This window comes from Dromiciops gliroides, chromosome 3, assembly GCF_019393635.1.
Source record: "Dromiciops gliroides isolate mDroGli1 chromosome 3, mDroGli1.pri, whole genome shotgun sequence".
NCBI lineage: Eukaryota > Metazoa > Chordata > Mammalia > Microbiotheria > Microbiotheriidae > Dromiciops > Dromiciops gliroides.
In genome coordinates this window covers 646,759,385-646,777,709 of record NC_057863.1, presented here as the reverse complement: position 1 = coordinate 646,777,709, position 18,325 = coordinate 646,759,385, and the positions used below count along the sequence as shown (strand labels likewise).

The following is an 18,325-nucleotide window of genomic DNA, read 5'->3' as shown; positions in this document are numbered from 1 at the left end:
GTTTTTAATCATCACAGGAGTGAAAGAGATGTCAATAAAGGGATTACTTAGCACAATGCCTGGCACATAGTAGGTGCTTAACAAATGCTTATTCTTTTCTTCCCTTGCCTATCTCTTACTGAATCTACATTGATGAGATGACCACTTAATGTATGTGTCTCACAGGATCCTGTTCTGGGTTTTCTTCTTTTCTCTCTGTGCTCCCTCCATGGCTGCCTCAGTAGATAATGTGCCCCCTAAAAAAATTTATTGACTGGTTTTTAATCTATACCCTGCTCTATTATCGAGCACCCAAGTTACTGGGATATCTGTTCAAAAGAAGTGAATGCCATGAGAGCCCCTAGGAGAGAGTGATTGTGGTAAATATTCTGTACTATGTATCACCTGTCTCTTGCCTCCATTCTTCTGTCTCTTTTGCACACTAAGGTCCAAGAATTGATTAGTAAGGGGGGAGGGGGAGGGGGATAGAGATATCTTTATTCCTCATCTATAAAATAGGGATCTCTTTCCCCCCATGTCACAGGATTCTTAGCATGGTCAAATAAAGGAAAACATTTAGCAAAACTTCAAGAGACATTTTCAAAGAGAGAGAAGGGGGAGCAGGGATTAAGAGTACTCTATTTCTCACTGGCCCTGGATTCAGGAGGACCTGAGTTCAAATCCAGCCTCAGACACTTGACACTTACTAGCAGTGTGTGATCCTGGGCAAGTCACTTAATCCCAATTGCCTCACCAAAAAAAAAAAAAAAAAGAGTACTCTATTTCAAACACAAATCTGCCACAACAGAGGCAATTTTAAAATTTAATATCATACTACATCAATACAATTTTTAGCTGACAGAGAACTATCTAAACTGGCATAGTCTGACCCATCCATCAGAGATGTCCCCCTAGCCAAGAATATTTATGGCAGCATATTTAGTAATGTTTGGGGAAAGGGCCCGTCAAAATACATTTTGAGGTCAACATGCCAAAACTACTCATTATATTAGTTCCTCCCTTTATTGATAGATTCACAAAGCATTTATTAAGTGCTTATTATTTGCCAGGCATTGGTACTATAAATACTTTGAATTTCTGACCTTCAAGAAGCTTACATTCTCATGAAGAAAGTTAACAAATTAAAAGGCTGCTGAAATGTAGAGGAGGAAGTGCTCAGATTGGGGCAAGGTGTCAAAGGAGACAAGGGGGATCATGGGGTAGACCAAGTGATCATGGAGAGAATTTCACTAAGATTAGGAGGTGCCCAGCTACTGGGAGAGGACCACTAGGGCAGGAGTGGAGGACCAGCCCTGGAGGTCTTGTAGGGACCAGTCCCCATGATTGTTCTGGACCTCCTCTAGATCCAAGATGACCTCCTTCCTCTGATCGGTACCTAAACTCCCTTATTCATATAAACTTAAGCTGTGCTTTTAAGTGGGTGTTAGCACAGTCCATTGAGGAGTGCAATGACTTTTAAAAAGATAAGAGGTAACCTTTATTCAACAACTGGTTTTCAACCTTAACTTATTTGAAGGAAGGCCAGTGTTCCTTTATTTCTTCATACTTTCCAATAGAGAAAAGTCTGGAAAGGATTATTTGACTAGGAAAAATGTTATTTCTCAATATTTCTAGAAAAAACTAAAATGGCATTAACATAGTTCCACAGTGGGCTACCTCTCTCTGGGTACTATGTTCAGTTGCATTACTTCAACCCTAGTTTCTCAGAAATGGGGACATTTATACCTTATATTACTGTTTTTCAGATTTGGAGTCTAGGCTAAAGAGCACAGAGGGATCTTTGAAAGAGACCATTCCAGGAGAAGAGTCATCCCATAGAGAGAAAATTGGAAGCAGTGCTGGTCATTTCTGCTAGACTTGTGGGGACTGTGGGGGAAGTGAGAGCCAGGTAAAGAGTCAGGAGATGAAGCAGGAGAGGGATATGAGAAAATTGACAAAACTCCGGAAGAGTCCAAATAGAGACAAAATAAATGAACATCAGGAACATGGCAAAGCTTTCATTCAATCTTCAAATGTTTCTGAACATCAAAAAACCCATGCTGTTGAGAAGGCTTATAAATGTAATGAATGTGGAAAAGTCTTTGGTCAGAGCTCAACTCTTTTCAGACATGAGAGAATTCATACTGGAGAGAAGCCTTATAAATGTAATGAGTGTGGGAAAGCCTTTAGTAGAAGCTCAAACCTTAGGGTACATGTGATGATTCATACTGGAGAGAAGCCTTATAAATGTGATCAGTGTGAGAAAGCCTTCACCTTGAGTTCATCCCTTCTCAATCACCAGAGAATACATACTGGAGAGAAGCCTTATAGATGTGACAACTGTGGAAAAGCCTTCTTTAGGAGATCAAACCTCAATTTGCATCAGAAGAATCATACTGGAGACAAACCTTATGAATGTACTAAATGTGGTAAAGCCTTTGCTCAAAAGTCAACCCTTTTTAAACATCACAGAATTCATACTGAAGAGAAACCTTTTAAATGTGATACATGTGGGAAAGCCTTCTATGAAAGTTCAACCCTTATTAGTCATAAGATGACTCATACTGGAAAGAAGCCATATATATGTGATGAGTGTGGTAAAGCCTTCAGTAAAAAGTCAGTCCTTGTTAATCATCATAGAATTCATACTGGAGAAAAGCCTTATACATGTAATGAGTGTGGAAAAACCTTTGTTCAGAGCTCAAATCTTATTGTACATCAGAAGATTCATACTGGAGAGAAGGCTTATAAATGTGATCAATGTGGGAAAGTCTTCACTCAAAAATCAACCCTTTTCAATCACCAGAAAATTCATAATGAAGAGAAGCCTTATAAGTGTAAAGAATGTGGGAAAGCCTTTGTTCAGAGCTCAAACCTTAAGGTACATGAGAAGATTCATACTGGAGAGAAGCCTTATAAATGTAATCAGTGTGGGAAAGCCTTCACCCAAAGTTCATCTTTTTTCAGTCACCGGAAAACTCATACTGGAGAGAAGCCTTATAAATGTAATCAATGTGGGAAAGCCTTCCTTAGGAAGTCAAATCTAAAGGTACATGAGGAGAGTCATACTGGAGAGAAACCTTATAAATGTACTAAATGTCATAAAGCCTACACTCAAAAATCAACCCTTTTCAGACACCAGAGGATTCATACTGGAGAGAAGCCTTATACATGCAAAGAGTGTGGGAAAGCTTTCATTGATAGCTCAACCCTTCTTGTACATCAGATGACTCATACTGGAGAGAAGCCATATACATGTAATGAATGTGGGAAAGACTTCAGTACAAATTCAGTCCTTGTTAGTCACCAGAGAATTCATACTGGAGAGAAGCCTTATACATGTAATCAGTGTGGGAAAGCCTTTAGTCGAAGCTCAAATCTTAATGTACACCAGAAGATTCATACTGGAGAGAAGCCTTATACATGTAATGAGTGTGGAAAGGGCTTTATTCAAAGATCAAATCTCACTGTACACCAGAAGATTCATACTGGAGAGAAATCTTATACATGTAACCAATGTGGGGAAACCTTCAATGACCAATCAACCTTTTTCAGTCACCAGAAAACTCATGATGAAGAGAAGCCTTATAAATGTGATCAATGTGAGAAAGACTTCATTACGAAGTCAAGTCTTGATAAGCATCAGAAGAATCATTCTGGAGACAAACCATATAAATGTAGTCACTGTGAGAAAGCCTTTGGTGAACACTCACACCTTTTCAAACACCAGAGAATTCATACTGAAGAGAAGCCTTATAAAGGAAATGAATGTGGGAAAGCCTTCATTCACAGCTCTAACCTTAAGCATCAGACAAGTCATACTGAAGAGAAGCCCTTTCTATGTAAAGAGTGTGGGGAAGCCTTCAGTAACAGATCTTCCCTTGTTAAGCACCAGAGTTTTCATACACATGGGTTACGCAAGTAGTGACTGTGAGAATGCCTTCAGCAAAAACTCAGATCTTGTTATTTACCAGAGAATTCTTACTGAAGAGAATCCTAGAATGTGGGAGCTGAATGGTCTGCCTCTACTCAGACACTCATCTTGGGCAGAAGTCCTGTGAGGCTGGATTCTGTTGGGGAAAGGCTGGCTTCTAGTCAATAACAAATCTCTGATCCCTGTGGAATGACTCTTATGTGCTATGCCATTTCTATGGAACTTTTCCTTTTCTTCTCATATGGGAAGTTTGCTTTATTTCCCCCCTTTTCTAGTTAGTTATGAAATGTAACTAATGTTTGTGTATCTGTCTGTGGCCTGAGGTGGCTCCAGCACAGCACTACCCAAAGCCCAGAGCCATTTATAGATCCTGGAACTGGCAGGTTGTCCAACACTTACCCCAGAAGAGTCTCATTTTTAAGCCATTGCTAACTGCAAGTCATAGGGAGGCAGTGGAGAATGGCATGAAGTCCTGTTCCTAAAGACGGAAGTCTGGTTGCATTCCTGGCTCTGTCAGGTGTATGTCCTTGGCCAAGTCACTTCTCCCTCAGCATACTATCTACAACATGAATTGATGGGATTGTCCTGGGTTATTTCTGATGTCCCTTCCAGTTCTGAATGTTATGAAAACTAAAGATCATCATTCCCTGCTTCCTTCCCTTCCTCATTATACAGGTGAGGGGCCTGGGGCCCTGAGAGAGGTGAAGGCTTGCGTAGGGTTATACAGTAAATCTGGGGAACAGGCAGAACTAGACTCCCTGCTCCTGGTTCCTGGTTTCCAGTCCAGGGTTCACTTTTCCACTTCTCCTAGTGTCCAGTTCTAAGCAGACCTGATGCTCATTAGATTTCTGTGATTATCTATGCCTTCTGATTTCTAATTCTAAACTTAAGCTAAATCCCAACCCAGAGGGGAAAATTCACCAAGAGATATTAAGACTCTCAACTTCATCCTTAATCTTGTCCCCATTCTGGACTCAACACTCTCCCAGGCTCATCTCATTCTTCTCTCCTCCCCAGAAACCATGTGATGGAGCTTCAGAAGCCTGATTATCTATTCACAAGTATCCCTGGGAAGTAAAGAGAAGGGAGGAGTAGGGAGCCAGTTAGTCTACTTGGAGAGAGAGAACGAGGCTCAGAGGAGATGTGGGGGATGGAGGGGTGTTGTTTGTCCTTCCTCTTCAAAGAGAACCATGACATCAGGAGATGAGGTCATGACTTACAGTAAGTTGGATTTAAGTGAGGCAGGGACTGTGTAAAGTCATCAGCCTCATTCTGTCCTCCAGAGCCATCTGGGATAATTGGAAATGGCCCTGGATGTTTGAGGAAATCAGGGTTAAGTGACTTGCCCAGCTAGTGTCAAGTGTCCGAGGTGAGATTTGAACTCAGATCCTCCTGATCTAGGGCTACCACTGTGCCACCTAGCTGCCCTGAAAGGGGGAATACCATCTATAGGAAGACTCTTATTCTAGTGCTTCTCTGTTGATTTCCTCCAACTTTTCCTATCTATAGTTTATTTGTGCACAGTTCTTTGCATTGCGAGGATACATTTTCATTTTCCTTTTATTCAATTTTTATTATGTCATTACCACTAGAACATTTGGTTAGCTAAAGCCTTTTCCCTGTTAATATTGACCTCATCTGGATAAAACCTAACTCATTGGGGCATCTAGGTGGTGCAGTGGATAAGAGCACTGGCCCTGGATTCAGGAGGACCTGAGTTCAAATCCAGCCTCAGACATTTGACACTTACTAGCAGTGTGTGACCCTGGGCAAGTCACTTAACCCTCATTGCCCCGCAAAAAACAAAAACAAAAAAACACCCCTAACTCATTGAATCACAGTAAAAAGCCAAAAGGGAGTTTGAGTTTACCAAAGGGAATTAGCTGGAAGAATTTTCCTGACCCCTGACCCTTTGGTTGTTTTGGTGACCTGTAAATGCCTCTCAATTAGCCCATTGTGACTTCTTTAACATACAGCCCTGTAGTTTTATAATGTTGTATTTTGCAAATTCAATATTTAAATCCATAACTTCGTGTGTTAACTAATTTGTTTTAACTTATTTTGTTTAACCTTAATTGAAGGAAACATGAAAAAAAGTAATCTGTTTTACTTAGGCCTTGGTGACTTTTTATGACCTAAGAGGCCATAAAAAAATTGTAGTAGTTTGAGAAATTATTTTTCCATGTCTAACAGTAATTTTCTCTTTAAATACTTTGTCAGACATTTCACACTTGGTTCAGAATTATTTTTCTATTACCTGAACCAGTGCTTAAACATAATAAAACCTAGGTGTTTACATCTGTAATATCTATGTTTGTGGTAGGTTTATTTAGCAGCAGTAACCTACCATATGAACTCGTAAAGACTGTCCCTGACCTCAAGGAGCTTATAATCTAATGGGGGGAAAACACAGAAAAGTAAGTTGGAAACATTTCAGCTGGGAGTGCCACCTGGTGCCAAGGCAATGATATTCTTGGAGTCCAAACCAACTAGAACTGCTGCCCTCTTTAAGGTTTTTGGTGGTGGTGGTGTTTTTGTTGTTGTTGTACTCAGTTGTTTCAGTCATGTCCAATTCAGTGTGACCCCATTTGGCGTTTTCTGGGCAAAGATGTTAGAGTGGTTTGCCATTTCCTTCTCCAGCTCATTTTACAGATGAAGACAAATAGGGTTAAGTGACTTGCCTAGGGTCACATAGCTAGTAAGTTCTGAAGCTGGATTTGAACTCAGTGAGTCTTCCTATTTCCAAGCTCAGTGCTCTATACAATCTGCCATGTAGCTGCTACAACATCAAAAGAATTCCATGAGCTTTAAGGTTTACATGATGTTTTAAATGGATTATCTCATTTGGTCACAGACTCAGAGCTGGAAGTAACTGTAATTGTCATCTTTCCCAACCCCTTCAATTTATGGCTAAAGGAATCTTTAAGCCAGATAGGTTAGGTCATAGAGATATTGAGAAGCAGGATGGGATTGGAACCCATGTCTTGCTTGACATGGAAGAGAATGCAATTCTCTTCCTTTTGTACCATAGCACCTCTCTCCAGGGAAACTGATGTCTGGTGTAAAGACGAGACTTCTGTCAGAGGTCAGGGACTGGTCAGTCAGGGCCAGAGTTAAGCCCTGAACCCAAGCCTTCGGACTCCAAATCCCCTGCCCTTTCAACTGGACCACACTGCTTCCTCAGTGATAAAGCACGTGTTCAGCAGCCTCTTTCTAGGAAATTCAAAATCATTAAGGGTGCAAAAGATCCAGGATAGAACACACAGCTAGGTGAATGGATGGAGGCTTGGTATGTCCTTTGAAATGGAGTGAGATGAGAGATATTGGGGAGCTGGGCCTGTGGGATGAGGCAGGACATCTCTGACATTGGGCAAGTGATTTGGGGGTGAGGGCGATGCCGGCAGCTTTGTCCACATCCTCTCCCTCTTGCAGGAAAGGAACATTTTACCCTGGGCTCATTCTGCCCCTACAACCAAGTGGCACAGATTTCCAAAAGGGACTGGATTATTTCACCGGCCTCATTCCTCGTCAAGTGACCCTTTTATTCTGTACCCATATGCAAGTAATAGATAAAGCTTCCTCCTTGCCGAAGAGGGAAAAAGATCTTGGCAAGATTTTGACCTAGGTTTGGTTGAATGTAAGGCTTCTCTTGTCTTTCCCCCTTATTGGTGGTTCCAATAGACTGTTGCTGGACTCAGCCACTATCAGGTAGTGGGAAGTTCTATAGGTTTGGAAGAACTGAGGTGCAGGCTTCTCTTTGGCCTGGGATTAACTTTCCTTGTTTATTTGATTTCAGGCTTCATTCAGGGACAATTAAGTAGCACAGTAGAAAGATTGTTGGGCCTGTGTTCCAATACACACACACACACACACACACACACACACACACAAACATCTATTACCTGTATGACCTTGGCCAAGTCACTTAACATCTCTTTACCTGTTTCCTCATCTATTAGATGGTGATAATAATACCACCTACCTCCTAAGATCTTAGTGAGAATCAAATAAGATATTTGTAAAGCATTTAGCACCATGCCTGGCCCAGAGTAGATACTATATACTTCTTCTTCTTCTTCTTCACCACCATTATCATCAACATCAACCAGCCTGTGCTATGTGCTACAGCTGTGACCCTACTCATCGACTGGGCTCAGAGTCACACAGAGCATTTTTTGCTTCTGAACTTGTTCCTAACTCAGTATGCAACCTGGGGTCAATGACCAATACTCATTGTGACCCCCGCCGGTAAGTGCAGGACCTCAGGCCCCCTTACATATGTGACCTGGAGCTCTGAGTAAGGGACACAGCAGCAGATGGGGTATTGTTCCTTCACACTGTGCTCATTAGGCCTTGCTTGTGCTGGATCAGCAGGCCGTCTCTTCTTGCCCTGATGCACTACCTCTCCTTGTTTGAAATGCAACAAGCTCCTGTCCAGACCATCTCCAGTGTCCACAGACAGTCTCTGTCTCTCTTTTTTGAGAGGGGCTGAAAAAAAGGACTCGTGGAAATGTTTATGAGAAGGGCAGACCTGTTAGGGCACAGGGGATGGCATGGTGGAGTTGATTTATCATAATGAATAGTCTGTAGTCAGGAAAACCTGGATTCAAATTCCATCTCAGACACTTAATAGGTGTGTGACCAGGGGCACATGACTAACTCATCAATGATATTTGTAGAACATCCCACAAAGGTCTGTTGTGAGCATCAGTGGTGATCCTGTCTGGAAAGGTCACAGTGAATATTAACATGCTCTCTAAATTTCATTTAGTATGAACCTGCATGAGGGTGAGGTAGCTTGGAAAAGGCCATCAAGGGAGAACCAAGCATCTCATAGGCCATTCTCAAGGGACAGGCAGAAGGCCTGTCCCTGTATCATATGAAGTCCTAGCTCCTTCAGCTTTAGGTAGGAGTCATACCTCAGAGAGGCCCTAGTTCCAAAAGCTTCAAGACAGTTCCACAAGTAGGGGTTAAACACCTCCTAGGTGCAGGACTCTCAGCTTTGGAGATCAGCTGCCTCAGGCCTCTGCTTCAGCCAGCTTCTAGCCTTGCCTCTGGTTAAACTTCAGTGTAGATGAATTAAATAATATAAAGAAAGTTGTCATAAGAAATGTTGAATACAATAGTTTCAGAAAAACCTAGGAAGTCTTCTAAGTATTTTACTGATACAAAGTAAAGTGAACAAAACCAAGAGAATATCTACACAGTAACATTAATATTGTAATGATAGTCAATTGTGAAAGACTTAGCTACTCGAATCAAGACACAACAATCCAAGACAATTCCAAAGGACTCGTGATGAAAGATGATACCCATATGCAGAGAATAAAAACCGATGCAGTCTTAATGCAGATTGAAGCATGCTATTTTTCCACTTAAATTTTTTGTTTTTTTTCTTTTGTGGTCTTTGTCTTTCACAACGTGAATATGTTTCACAATATGGAAATATGTTTTGCATGATCACACATGTATTACCTATGTCAAATTGCTTACTGTCTCAAGAAGAGGGGTTGAGAAGGAGGGAGGAAGAGAATTTAGGACTCAGATTTTTAAAAAATGAATGGTAAAAATTGTTTTTACATATAATTGGGGAAAATAAAATATTATTTTAAAAATAATATAAAGAAAACAGTCATAAGAAATTATGAGCACAATGGTTTCAGAAAAGCCTGGGAAGACTTACATGAAATGATGCAAAGTGAAGTGAACAGAACCAGGAGAACATTGTGCACAATGACTACAATATTGTATGATGACCAACTATGAATGACTTAGCTATTCTTAGTAATACAGTGATCCAAGACAAATCCAAAGGACTCATGATGAAAAATGCTATCTGCCTCCTGAGAGAGAAATGATAAACTCTGAGTACAGACTGAAGCAAACTTTTCACTTTTTTCATTTTTCTTGGGTTTTCATGTGTGTTTTCTTTTGCAATATGACTAATGTGGAAATATATTTTGCATGACTTTACATGTATAATTGATATATTGCTTGACTTCTCAAGGAGTGGGAGATAGGAAAGGGAGAATTTGGAACTCAAAATTTTAAAAAATAAAAGTTAACATTTTAAATGTAATTGGTAAATAGTAAAATAAATAAACATATATCAAAGGGGAAGAAGGATGTTGTCTGTGTTAGATATTAACCATCAGTGTCCATACCTTTGGGGATTCTCTATGGGGTTATCAACTGTCTCAACATCAGGTCCTTACTTCTTCTGACTTAGAGGCCCAGGAATGTCTAGTTGACAGGTTCCAGCTGCCTCTGAATTTAAAACCAGATTGTTCATAACCCAGATTTCTCTCAGACATTCAAGTTCACAGGTTCTTTCTCTTGAACTGTCACCCCCAAGAAATAGTTCACAGCTTTTCAGGGACTGAGCCCATAGATGGATGGCCACACCCTTAGAAATTGGGAGTTTCTTTGTCTAATTCCAAAATGGAGTGGGGTGGGGAGGTTAAAGATCTCAACCTTTAGGGATCTCTCCTTTCTCCTTATCTGCCCTCAGCTTCTCTTCCAAATTTTTGTCATAACCCCAGAAGTGGCATTTTTCATGAAAGAGAAAGAGCAGTAAGATGGTGGTTTCCCCTCAAAAGACAAGCACAGTAGAAGATGGGAAACCTAAGGTTGAAGGAAGGGTTGCTCTTCGTTGCACAGAAGCTTCTCAACATCCCAACTGGGAAATTGGGCTGGCAGCAGGACTCAGTAGATGACTTGTGCTACGTGAGAAAATTATTAATAATAGGGCATTTGGGGGTTCTTTGAGACTCACAGAGCCTGGCCAGACCATTCTTGGGGCCAGCCCAGAGTCAGAAAAATTTCAAAGGAAATGTGGTTGGACCTTGGATTGTGAATAGGGATTAAAACCACACCTACCTGAAGGTTCTTCCCCCTTGGAGGGCTCCATACTGTGACATCAGCCAGACCACCCTCAAATCCAGTAAACCAATAGATTTGAATGATGCTAGGCAATTAGCTTTGAGCAGTGTGTAAGGACAGGCTCTCCTCCTGCCCACAGCAAGCTTACACAGGGACTCCCTCTCCTGGCCCAGGAACTTGGTGAGAGCAGACACAGCCCACTAGGGTTCCCCACTATCTCTCTCTCCTCTTTCCTAGCTAGACTTTCCTAACTTTCTAAGCCATGTGCTCTCTTGACTAATATTTAATATGCTTTAATAAATGCTTAATGCCCCCAAACTGGTGTAGTAGCCTCTAATTTCTAAGTAACAAATATATAATAAACCCCAGCTATGTTCCCTAAACTTGAGACAATAATAGGTGATCCACATATAATTTTATTCGCCACAGCTAGATGGAAGTGGTTGTTTTGTGCTTCTATTTCTTTGGTTGTCCATTTATCTTGATTTTCTACTGTTCCCTTCTGAACTAAAGGTATGCCTCAATTTCTAGAGCAGTGTGTTCTATCTCCACTTCTTTTCCTTTCTCAAGATTTAAAAAAAATTTAATAAATAATTTTAATATAAATATTATGTTTATATTATATATTATAATTTAATGTGTAATATTTATATTGTATATAAATGTAATATAATAATATAAAAATTAACCATTTTAAAAATAGAAAAGTTTCTATGGCCCAATTTCTTCCTAAACTTCCTTCTGTACTAAAAGAATCCTTCAATTTCTCCAGCAGTGTTTCTATCTGGTGTTCATTCTGTTCCCTTCTGTATTTAAAAAGGATGTTCCAATTTCAATAGCTGTCTTTTTATCTGAAAATCCTTCTATTCCTGTCCCTACCTAAAAGAAAGCTTCAATGTCTGTGGCAGGGTTTTCATCTGGATTGGTTACTTTTTTGTTTTTTCTATATCTAAAAACCAAGCCAAACCTCAGTTTCAATGCCTGTGTATCTATCTGGACTTCCTTTTGTTCCCTTCTGTGCCTAAAAGAATACTTCAACAGTGATGGCTGTGGTTTTTGTCTGCATTTCCTTCAGTATAAGAAAATGCCTTGATTTCTATGGCTGGGTTTCTCTGTAGACTTCCTTCCATTTGTTTCTGTACCTAAAAAGGTGCTTCAGTTTCCCTGATGGTTTGTCTTTTTGTACTTCTTTCAGGTCCCTTTAAAAAAATTATTTATTTATTTATTCATTCATTTGTTTATTTATTGCAGGGCAGTGAGGGTTAAGTGACTTGCCCAGGGTCACACAGCTAGTAAGTGTCAAGTATCTGAGGCTGATTTGAACTCAGGTCCTCCTGAATCCAGGGCTGGTGCTTTATCCACTGTGCCACCTAGCTGCCCCACAGGTCCCTTTTATACCTGAAAAAGGTTTTTTTTTCACTGGCCCACTCTTTTCTTTTGCTGTGTGGTATTTTTACCAGTAAGTTGGAGAAAGGCACACATACATGGTAGGCTCAAAGGACTTAGAGATGAATGATACAAAGCTGGGAGAATAGCTAACACACTGAGTGACAGACAGGATCTAAAAGGATCAGCATATGGTGGAGAATTGGGTAAAATCCCACAGGAGATCATAGACAGCAAAGGGTTCTTTGGGAATGCAAGTTGAATAGGATTCAGAGTGTGAAATGAGGCAAAAAAAAGCTGTGCCCATCTTGACCCGCATAGAGAGGGCCACAGCTTCCGGGATTAGGTCCAAGATGGAGCCCGGGTTCCCTGCCCTTGTCAGACTTCATCTGGGTATACTCTCTACAGGAAGCCTTTCCTAATCCCTCTTTTTTTTTTTTTTTTTTTTTTTTTTGCGGGGCAGTGGGGGTTAAGTGACTTGCCCAGGGTCACACAGCTAGTAAGTGTTAAGTGTCTGAGGCCGGATTTGAACTCAGGTACTCCTGAATCCAGGGCCAGTGCTTTATCCACTGCGCCACCTAGCTGCCCCCCCTAATCCCTCTTAATTCTAGGGTCTCCCCTATGTTCATTACCTCCAATTTACCCTAACTGTATCCTGTTTGTACATGGGTTTGCACAGTTTCCTATCCACTAAACTGTGACCTCCTTGAGGGTAGGTACTGTCTTTTACTTTCCTTTGTGTTTCCAGCACTTAGTTCATAGCAGGTTCTTCATAAATGTTTCTTGACTGACCGCTGGAGCTAATAGTTTGTGTCATTAGCCTCTGCACTCAGTGTCTCCTTCAGCTTCTTAAGTGATGTCGGGCCAGCCCTGGCACCTGTGTTGAACCCTTGCCCACAATACCCAGGTGAAACAGAGCCCTTAGACTGGCCACTATCCAGCCCCTGCCCTGGTCTGCAGCCCTCAGCTCACATATGACCCCTGCCTTTAATAGTGCTAGCCTCTCTATTCTAAGGTCCCTCCCAAACTTCAAGTTAAATGAACTTCTAAACCCCTTCTACCTTCTCCAACTCTCCAGGTAAAAGTTGGCCTGAAGAGTCCTCCCACGTCCAAAAGCCCTTGTTGCCTGGATTCTCTTCTGTCTTCTAAGACTTGGGGGAAGGAAGGATGGAGAAACATCTTGAGCAGGGACTCTAGGATGCACTGCTCTGCCTCCACTGTGTGATTTTTAAACATTCGAAGATGATCAAAATCTTACATAGTTTTAGAAATAAATTTATTGGGCCGTTTGGTAGGGATAAGCAATCTGGAAAGAGCTTTCATTTGAGTCTCATGACTATTTCTCAGAAAGAGGTAGTGGAAGTATCAATCCCTTTTACAGATGGAGAACATGAGGCCCAGAAAGGGGACATGACTTATCCTAGGTCATACAGTGAGAAAAATTTGGGATGCCTAACCAAATACACACAAATACCCTCATATACAAACACACACATAATTATACCCACACAGACCCTATGTTTTACTCCCTGGGTAAAAGTTTGGCAAATGAGAGATAAAGTATTAAGAGGCAGGTGGGAAGCTGAGCCGTGAAAGCTGTAAACCAGGGTTTTCCTTCAGTTTTCTAGGGTTGATGAATAATCACAATGGGAAACAAGGCAGGAACATGGATCCAAGAGATTCCAGATCTCAGTCGCCTTCTCTGGGGGGAGGGAGAAGAGAAATAAAACTGTGACCTTGGGATTTCAGATTTTGCCTTCTTTTATCGACTCTGCTGACAGAGATAGGAGGAAACAGGCACTGGTGGAAACTGGTGGGAATGGGGGATAGGCCAAGGACTCAACACCCTTACTTTCCCTTCCCTACATGAACCCTACCTACAACCCCTGTTGTAAGCTCTGGCTGAGTGAATGGCTCAAGATCTAGCCAGTGTAGAGCAAGTGTCGCTGTCCATCGTAGTGGTTAAATGAGAGCCCTCTAGTGCTTCAGAGCATGGGGCACTTATTTTGCTATTGCACAATAGCTTCTCTCACCAGGGCAACTGAAGCCAGCTATGAAGAGACTTGCCTAAGGTCACATAATTAATCCTTGCTTGATATAAAACCTGGACTCAAGTCTTCTGACTCCAAATCCAGGGCCCCTTCCTCTAGACTGTCTACTGAATAAATTGGTATATGGCCAGCAGCCTCTTTGCAAGAAAAGGAAAGCCAGGACAGATGTCAGAGGTCTTTGGACAATCCTTTGGCACAGATTGAAAAGAGTGAACTTGGGGGCAGCTAGGTGGAGCAGTGGATAGAGCACCGGCCCTGGATTCAGGAGGACCTGAGTTCAAATCTGACCTCAGACACTTGACACTTACTAGCTGTGTGACCCTGGACAAGTCACTTAACCCTCATTGCCCCGCAAAAACAAAAACAAAAATGAAAAGAGTGAACTTGGGGAAAGGGGCTGGAACATGTGAGAGGACATCTGTGACATTGGACAACTACTTTCTCCTCTCTGTGCTTGTTTCCTTAACTCCAAATGAGATTGAACAAGATGACCTTAAAGAACCCTTGTCTTCTCATCCCATGACCCTCCCCAAGTGGCAGGGTCTTTCTTCACTTCATTCATCCTACTACCTCCCTTTGCGTGCCCGGTCTTGAGGCTACAGAAGTAAGAGACGAGATGCTCATTGTTTATCTTGTCCACTACTTCCTCTTACAAATGAGGGGGAAAGGGGGCCTAAATGAAACAAAAGGCTTGTCCAGGTTACACAGCTATGAGGCCTGGCACAGATCATAGACGGGACCTCAGAAGCCACCCCTGGTACACCAGCTAGTGCACCTTCTTCATTTCACTGATGGGAAAACTGAGGACCGGGGTGGGGGGTGACCTGACTTGTCAACAGTCACACAGGTAGGATTAAGCATGTGAAACAGAATCTTTTCCCTCTGGAGTTCTGGGAAGGCCTTATAATTCCCAGAATTTATCATTAACCGCTGCAGTCCCTCTTCATTAGCAACAGTAAAATGTCTCAAAGTCTCCAGAATAGACTCGCACAGTTGGTTACAGACAAAGTTCCATAAAATTACCTAAGAACCAGGAATCAAGAAGATCTGGTTTCAAGTTGTGCCTCTCACATTCACTACCTGTGCGACTCATCCCCCGAGCCTCAGTTTCCTCATCTCCAAAATGGGCTCAATAACACCTAGAGTACTTATCTCACAGGGATGTTGTCAGATTCCAAGGAGGTATTTGATTGGGCTTGTCACTTGTATAGAAACATTGATCCAGTGACTTCAGGTAGACTGGCAACCTCACCCTCAGCTCTTCTGTCTTCCAGGAAGGGAACTCTCTCTACTCTGGACTCAGACAAGTACCAAAGGCTACAGCAAAACTGACATAGGTTCCAAAGGGCACTGGGGTATTTCATCGGCTTCATTTCTCAACCAGGGGTCCTTGTACTGTGTACTCATACCCACACAGGCTAGGTTATATCATTGACTACTTATCTGAGAAGGAGAACTTCGTTTCTACAGAAATCCCAGAGCATGTGAGACTTCTTCCATGGACATGAGGGATCTATTGTTAATTAGAAGTCTCCTCTTCACTGTCACAATCTGACAGAAGAGGGCAGCTAGGTGGCCCAGTGGATAGCACACCGGCCCTGGATTCAGGAGGACCTGAGTTCAAATCCAGCCTCAGACACTTGACACTTACTAGCTGTTTGACCCTGGGCAAGTCACTTAACTCTCATTGCCCCACAAAAACAACAACAACAAAAATCTGACAGAAGGATCCTACACTATAACCTAAAATGCGGGGATGGTTTAATATGAGCAAAACTATAAATTTAACCATAAATGAGGTGGGTGGGATAGGAGAGAGAAAGGGAGAAAGAGAAAAGACTAGCAGAGGAAAGAACTCCCCCCCACCCTTAGGAGATATGGACCCAAGAGAAGATGCAATCCCAGTTGATCACAGGCAGAGGGTCTGTTCCAGTATGAAGTGTGACAGTGGCCCCTAAAACTCTGGATAGAATTCACTGCTCAAGGATTTCTGGAGCCTCAGGGAGCTTTCCAGAATAGTTGGGGTTAGGTCTCAATGTAGATAAATTCAATCATAAAATGTAAAATTTCCCTGAAAGGGACCCACCAGATTTGTCAGGGCTCTTGGGATTATTCGTTGGATTTCTTGGACTGGTGAACCTCAGATTCCTTCTTGAGCCACTGCTTCTGGACCTGGACAGCTCTAGCCTATAAAGATCTTGGCTTCTCAAAGGAGAGTTGGAACTGCCCTCCCATAGGTATGGCTTCCAACTGCCTTTAAACTGAGTCTAGAGAAGGAGACACCACATACTCAGAAGTTTGAAGTTCTGTGTCTAATTCAAGGGTGGCAGAGGGGTTAAAAAAACTTTGTAGGCAATGCTCCTCAAATATGGCCTGATGATCTGTAGAGGACTGAAAACATAGTTCTCATTCAGAGAATCTAGTCTGTGCTTCTAAAAGAAGTCCACACACTATAGCCACTCATAGAGTGGGGCCAGATCCAAAGATTAGGTGAGGCTATACCCTGCTTGTTTGGCAATGATGGGCCCAATAGTCAAAATATCTTGAGGGTAACTGAAAAAGAAATCTAACAATTCCCTTTTAAAAAAGGTTCATTGCGCTTTGTTACTGGGGAGGCGAACTCCCTGAGACATCCAAAAGAACCCAGGAAGGCCAATCACAGTTTGGTCTTCCTGAGGGGTTTAAATCCTTGTGGCTATCTGGGGAGGCTTATGGATCCCTTCTCAGAAGTACTGATTTAAAATGCACACAATATGGGGCAGCTAGGTGGTGCAGTGGATAAAGCACTGGCCCTGGAGTCAGGAGTACCTGAGTTCAAATCCGGCCTCAGACACTTGACACTTACTAGCTGTGTGATCCTGGGCAAGTCACTTAACCCCCATTGCCTCACTAAAAAAAAAAAAATGCACACAATACGAAAACAAAAATGAAATAAAGTGCATAAAATACATCGTTATGGAGAAAAATAATTATGTTAAACTACAGTAATGAAAATATTTTTTAAAAACCAGTTCAGGGGCAGCTAGGTGGTACAGTGGAGAAAGCACTGGCCCTGGATTCAGGAGGACCTGAGTTCAAATCTGGCCTCAGACACTTGACACTTACTAGCTGTGTGATCCTGGGCAAGTCACTTAACCCTCATTGCCCCACAGAAAAACCAAACCAAACCAAAACAAAAAAAACCCAAACCAGTTCATAGAGATTTACATGAACTGATGTAGAGTGAGCAGAGTCTAGAAAACAATATACCCAAATGACTCCAAATATAAAAACAGAAAGAATAATCTCAAAATGAAAGGAAAGGAAATGGTGCCAAATCAGAAGGAATGGAGGCCTTGGCAAGAGAAGCAGGAGCAACTGAGCTCCCTACAAACACACCTTCTCCACAAAGATGGAGGAAATGTACCAGATTGTTTGGATTGAGAAAGCCCAAGAATACAAAAAATCAGAGTCCTTTTTCTATTCCAGGTCAGCAGAGGGAGACAGAGAGTGTCTGTCCTGACCCTGAAGATGGTCTTGACAGGGGCTCACTGAGTTTCAGAGCAAAGAGAAACTGTGCATGGGGGCGAGAAAAGATGCCAAATCCAGCATATTTGTTCTTGTAGTTGTTGTGCAGTGATGTTCAGTCATGCCCAATGCTCCACGACCCCCTTTTACAGTTTTCTTGGCAAACATACTAGTGTGGTTTGCCATTTCCTTCTTCAGCCCATTTTACAGGTGAGAAAATTGAGACATACAAAGTTAAATGACTTTTCCAGGGTCACACAGCTAGTAAGTGTTTGAGGCCAGATTTTAATTCAGGTCTTCCTAAATCCAAGTCCATCAATCTTGCCTCTGCAGACCCTGAATGGAGCCTGGAGAATAATAAGCAGGGAAAGGGCCAAGCATCTCTCTATATTTAGAATTTTATTTTCCCAAATTACATATAAAATACAAATTTTGACATCAATTTTTTAAAACTGTGTTGCAAATTCTCTTCCTCCCTCCCTACCCACCTCACCCCTAAGAACTCAAGTAATTCAATATAAGCTATACATGAGCAGTCATGCAAAACATTTCCACATTAGCCAGGTTGTAAAAGAAAACAGACAAA

At 41.8% G+C, this 18,325-nt stretch overlaps 2 protein-coding genes across 3 annotated transcripts in view; both read left to right on the top strand.

Annotated features, from left to right (window-relative positions):
- Positions 1–5,149, top strand: part of LOC122746331 (zinc finger protein 260-like) — a 193,889-nt gene extending 188,740 nt beyond the window's left edge. For both annotated transcript variants that reach the window (XM_043991857.1, XM_043991858.1), the window contains exon 3: positions 1,746–5,149. In XM_043991857.1, coding sequence (XP_043847792.1) covers positions 1,904–3,904 — 2,001 coding nt within the window. In that variant the 5' untranslated portion in view covers positions 1,746–1,903 and the 3' untranslated portion in view covers positions 3,905–5,149. The remainder of the gene's footprint in view (positions 1–1,745) is intronic.
- LOC122746330 (zinc finger protein 260-like) overlaps positions 1–18,325 on the top strand; it is a 266,515-nt gene that overhangs the window by 188,725 nt on the left and 59,465 nt on the right. The window lies entirely within an intron of this gene.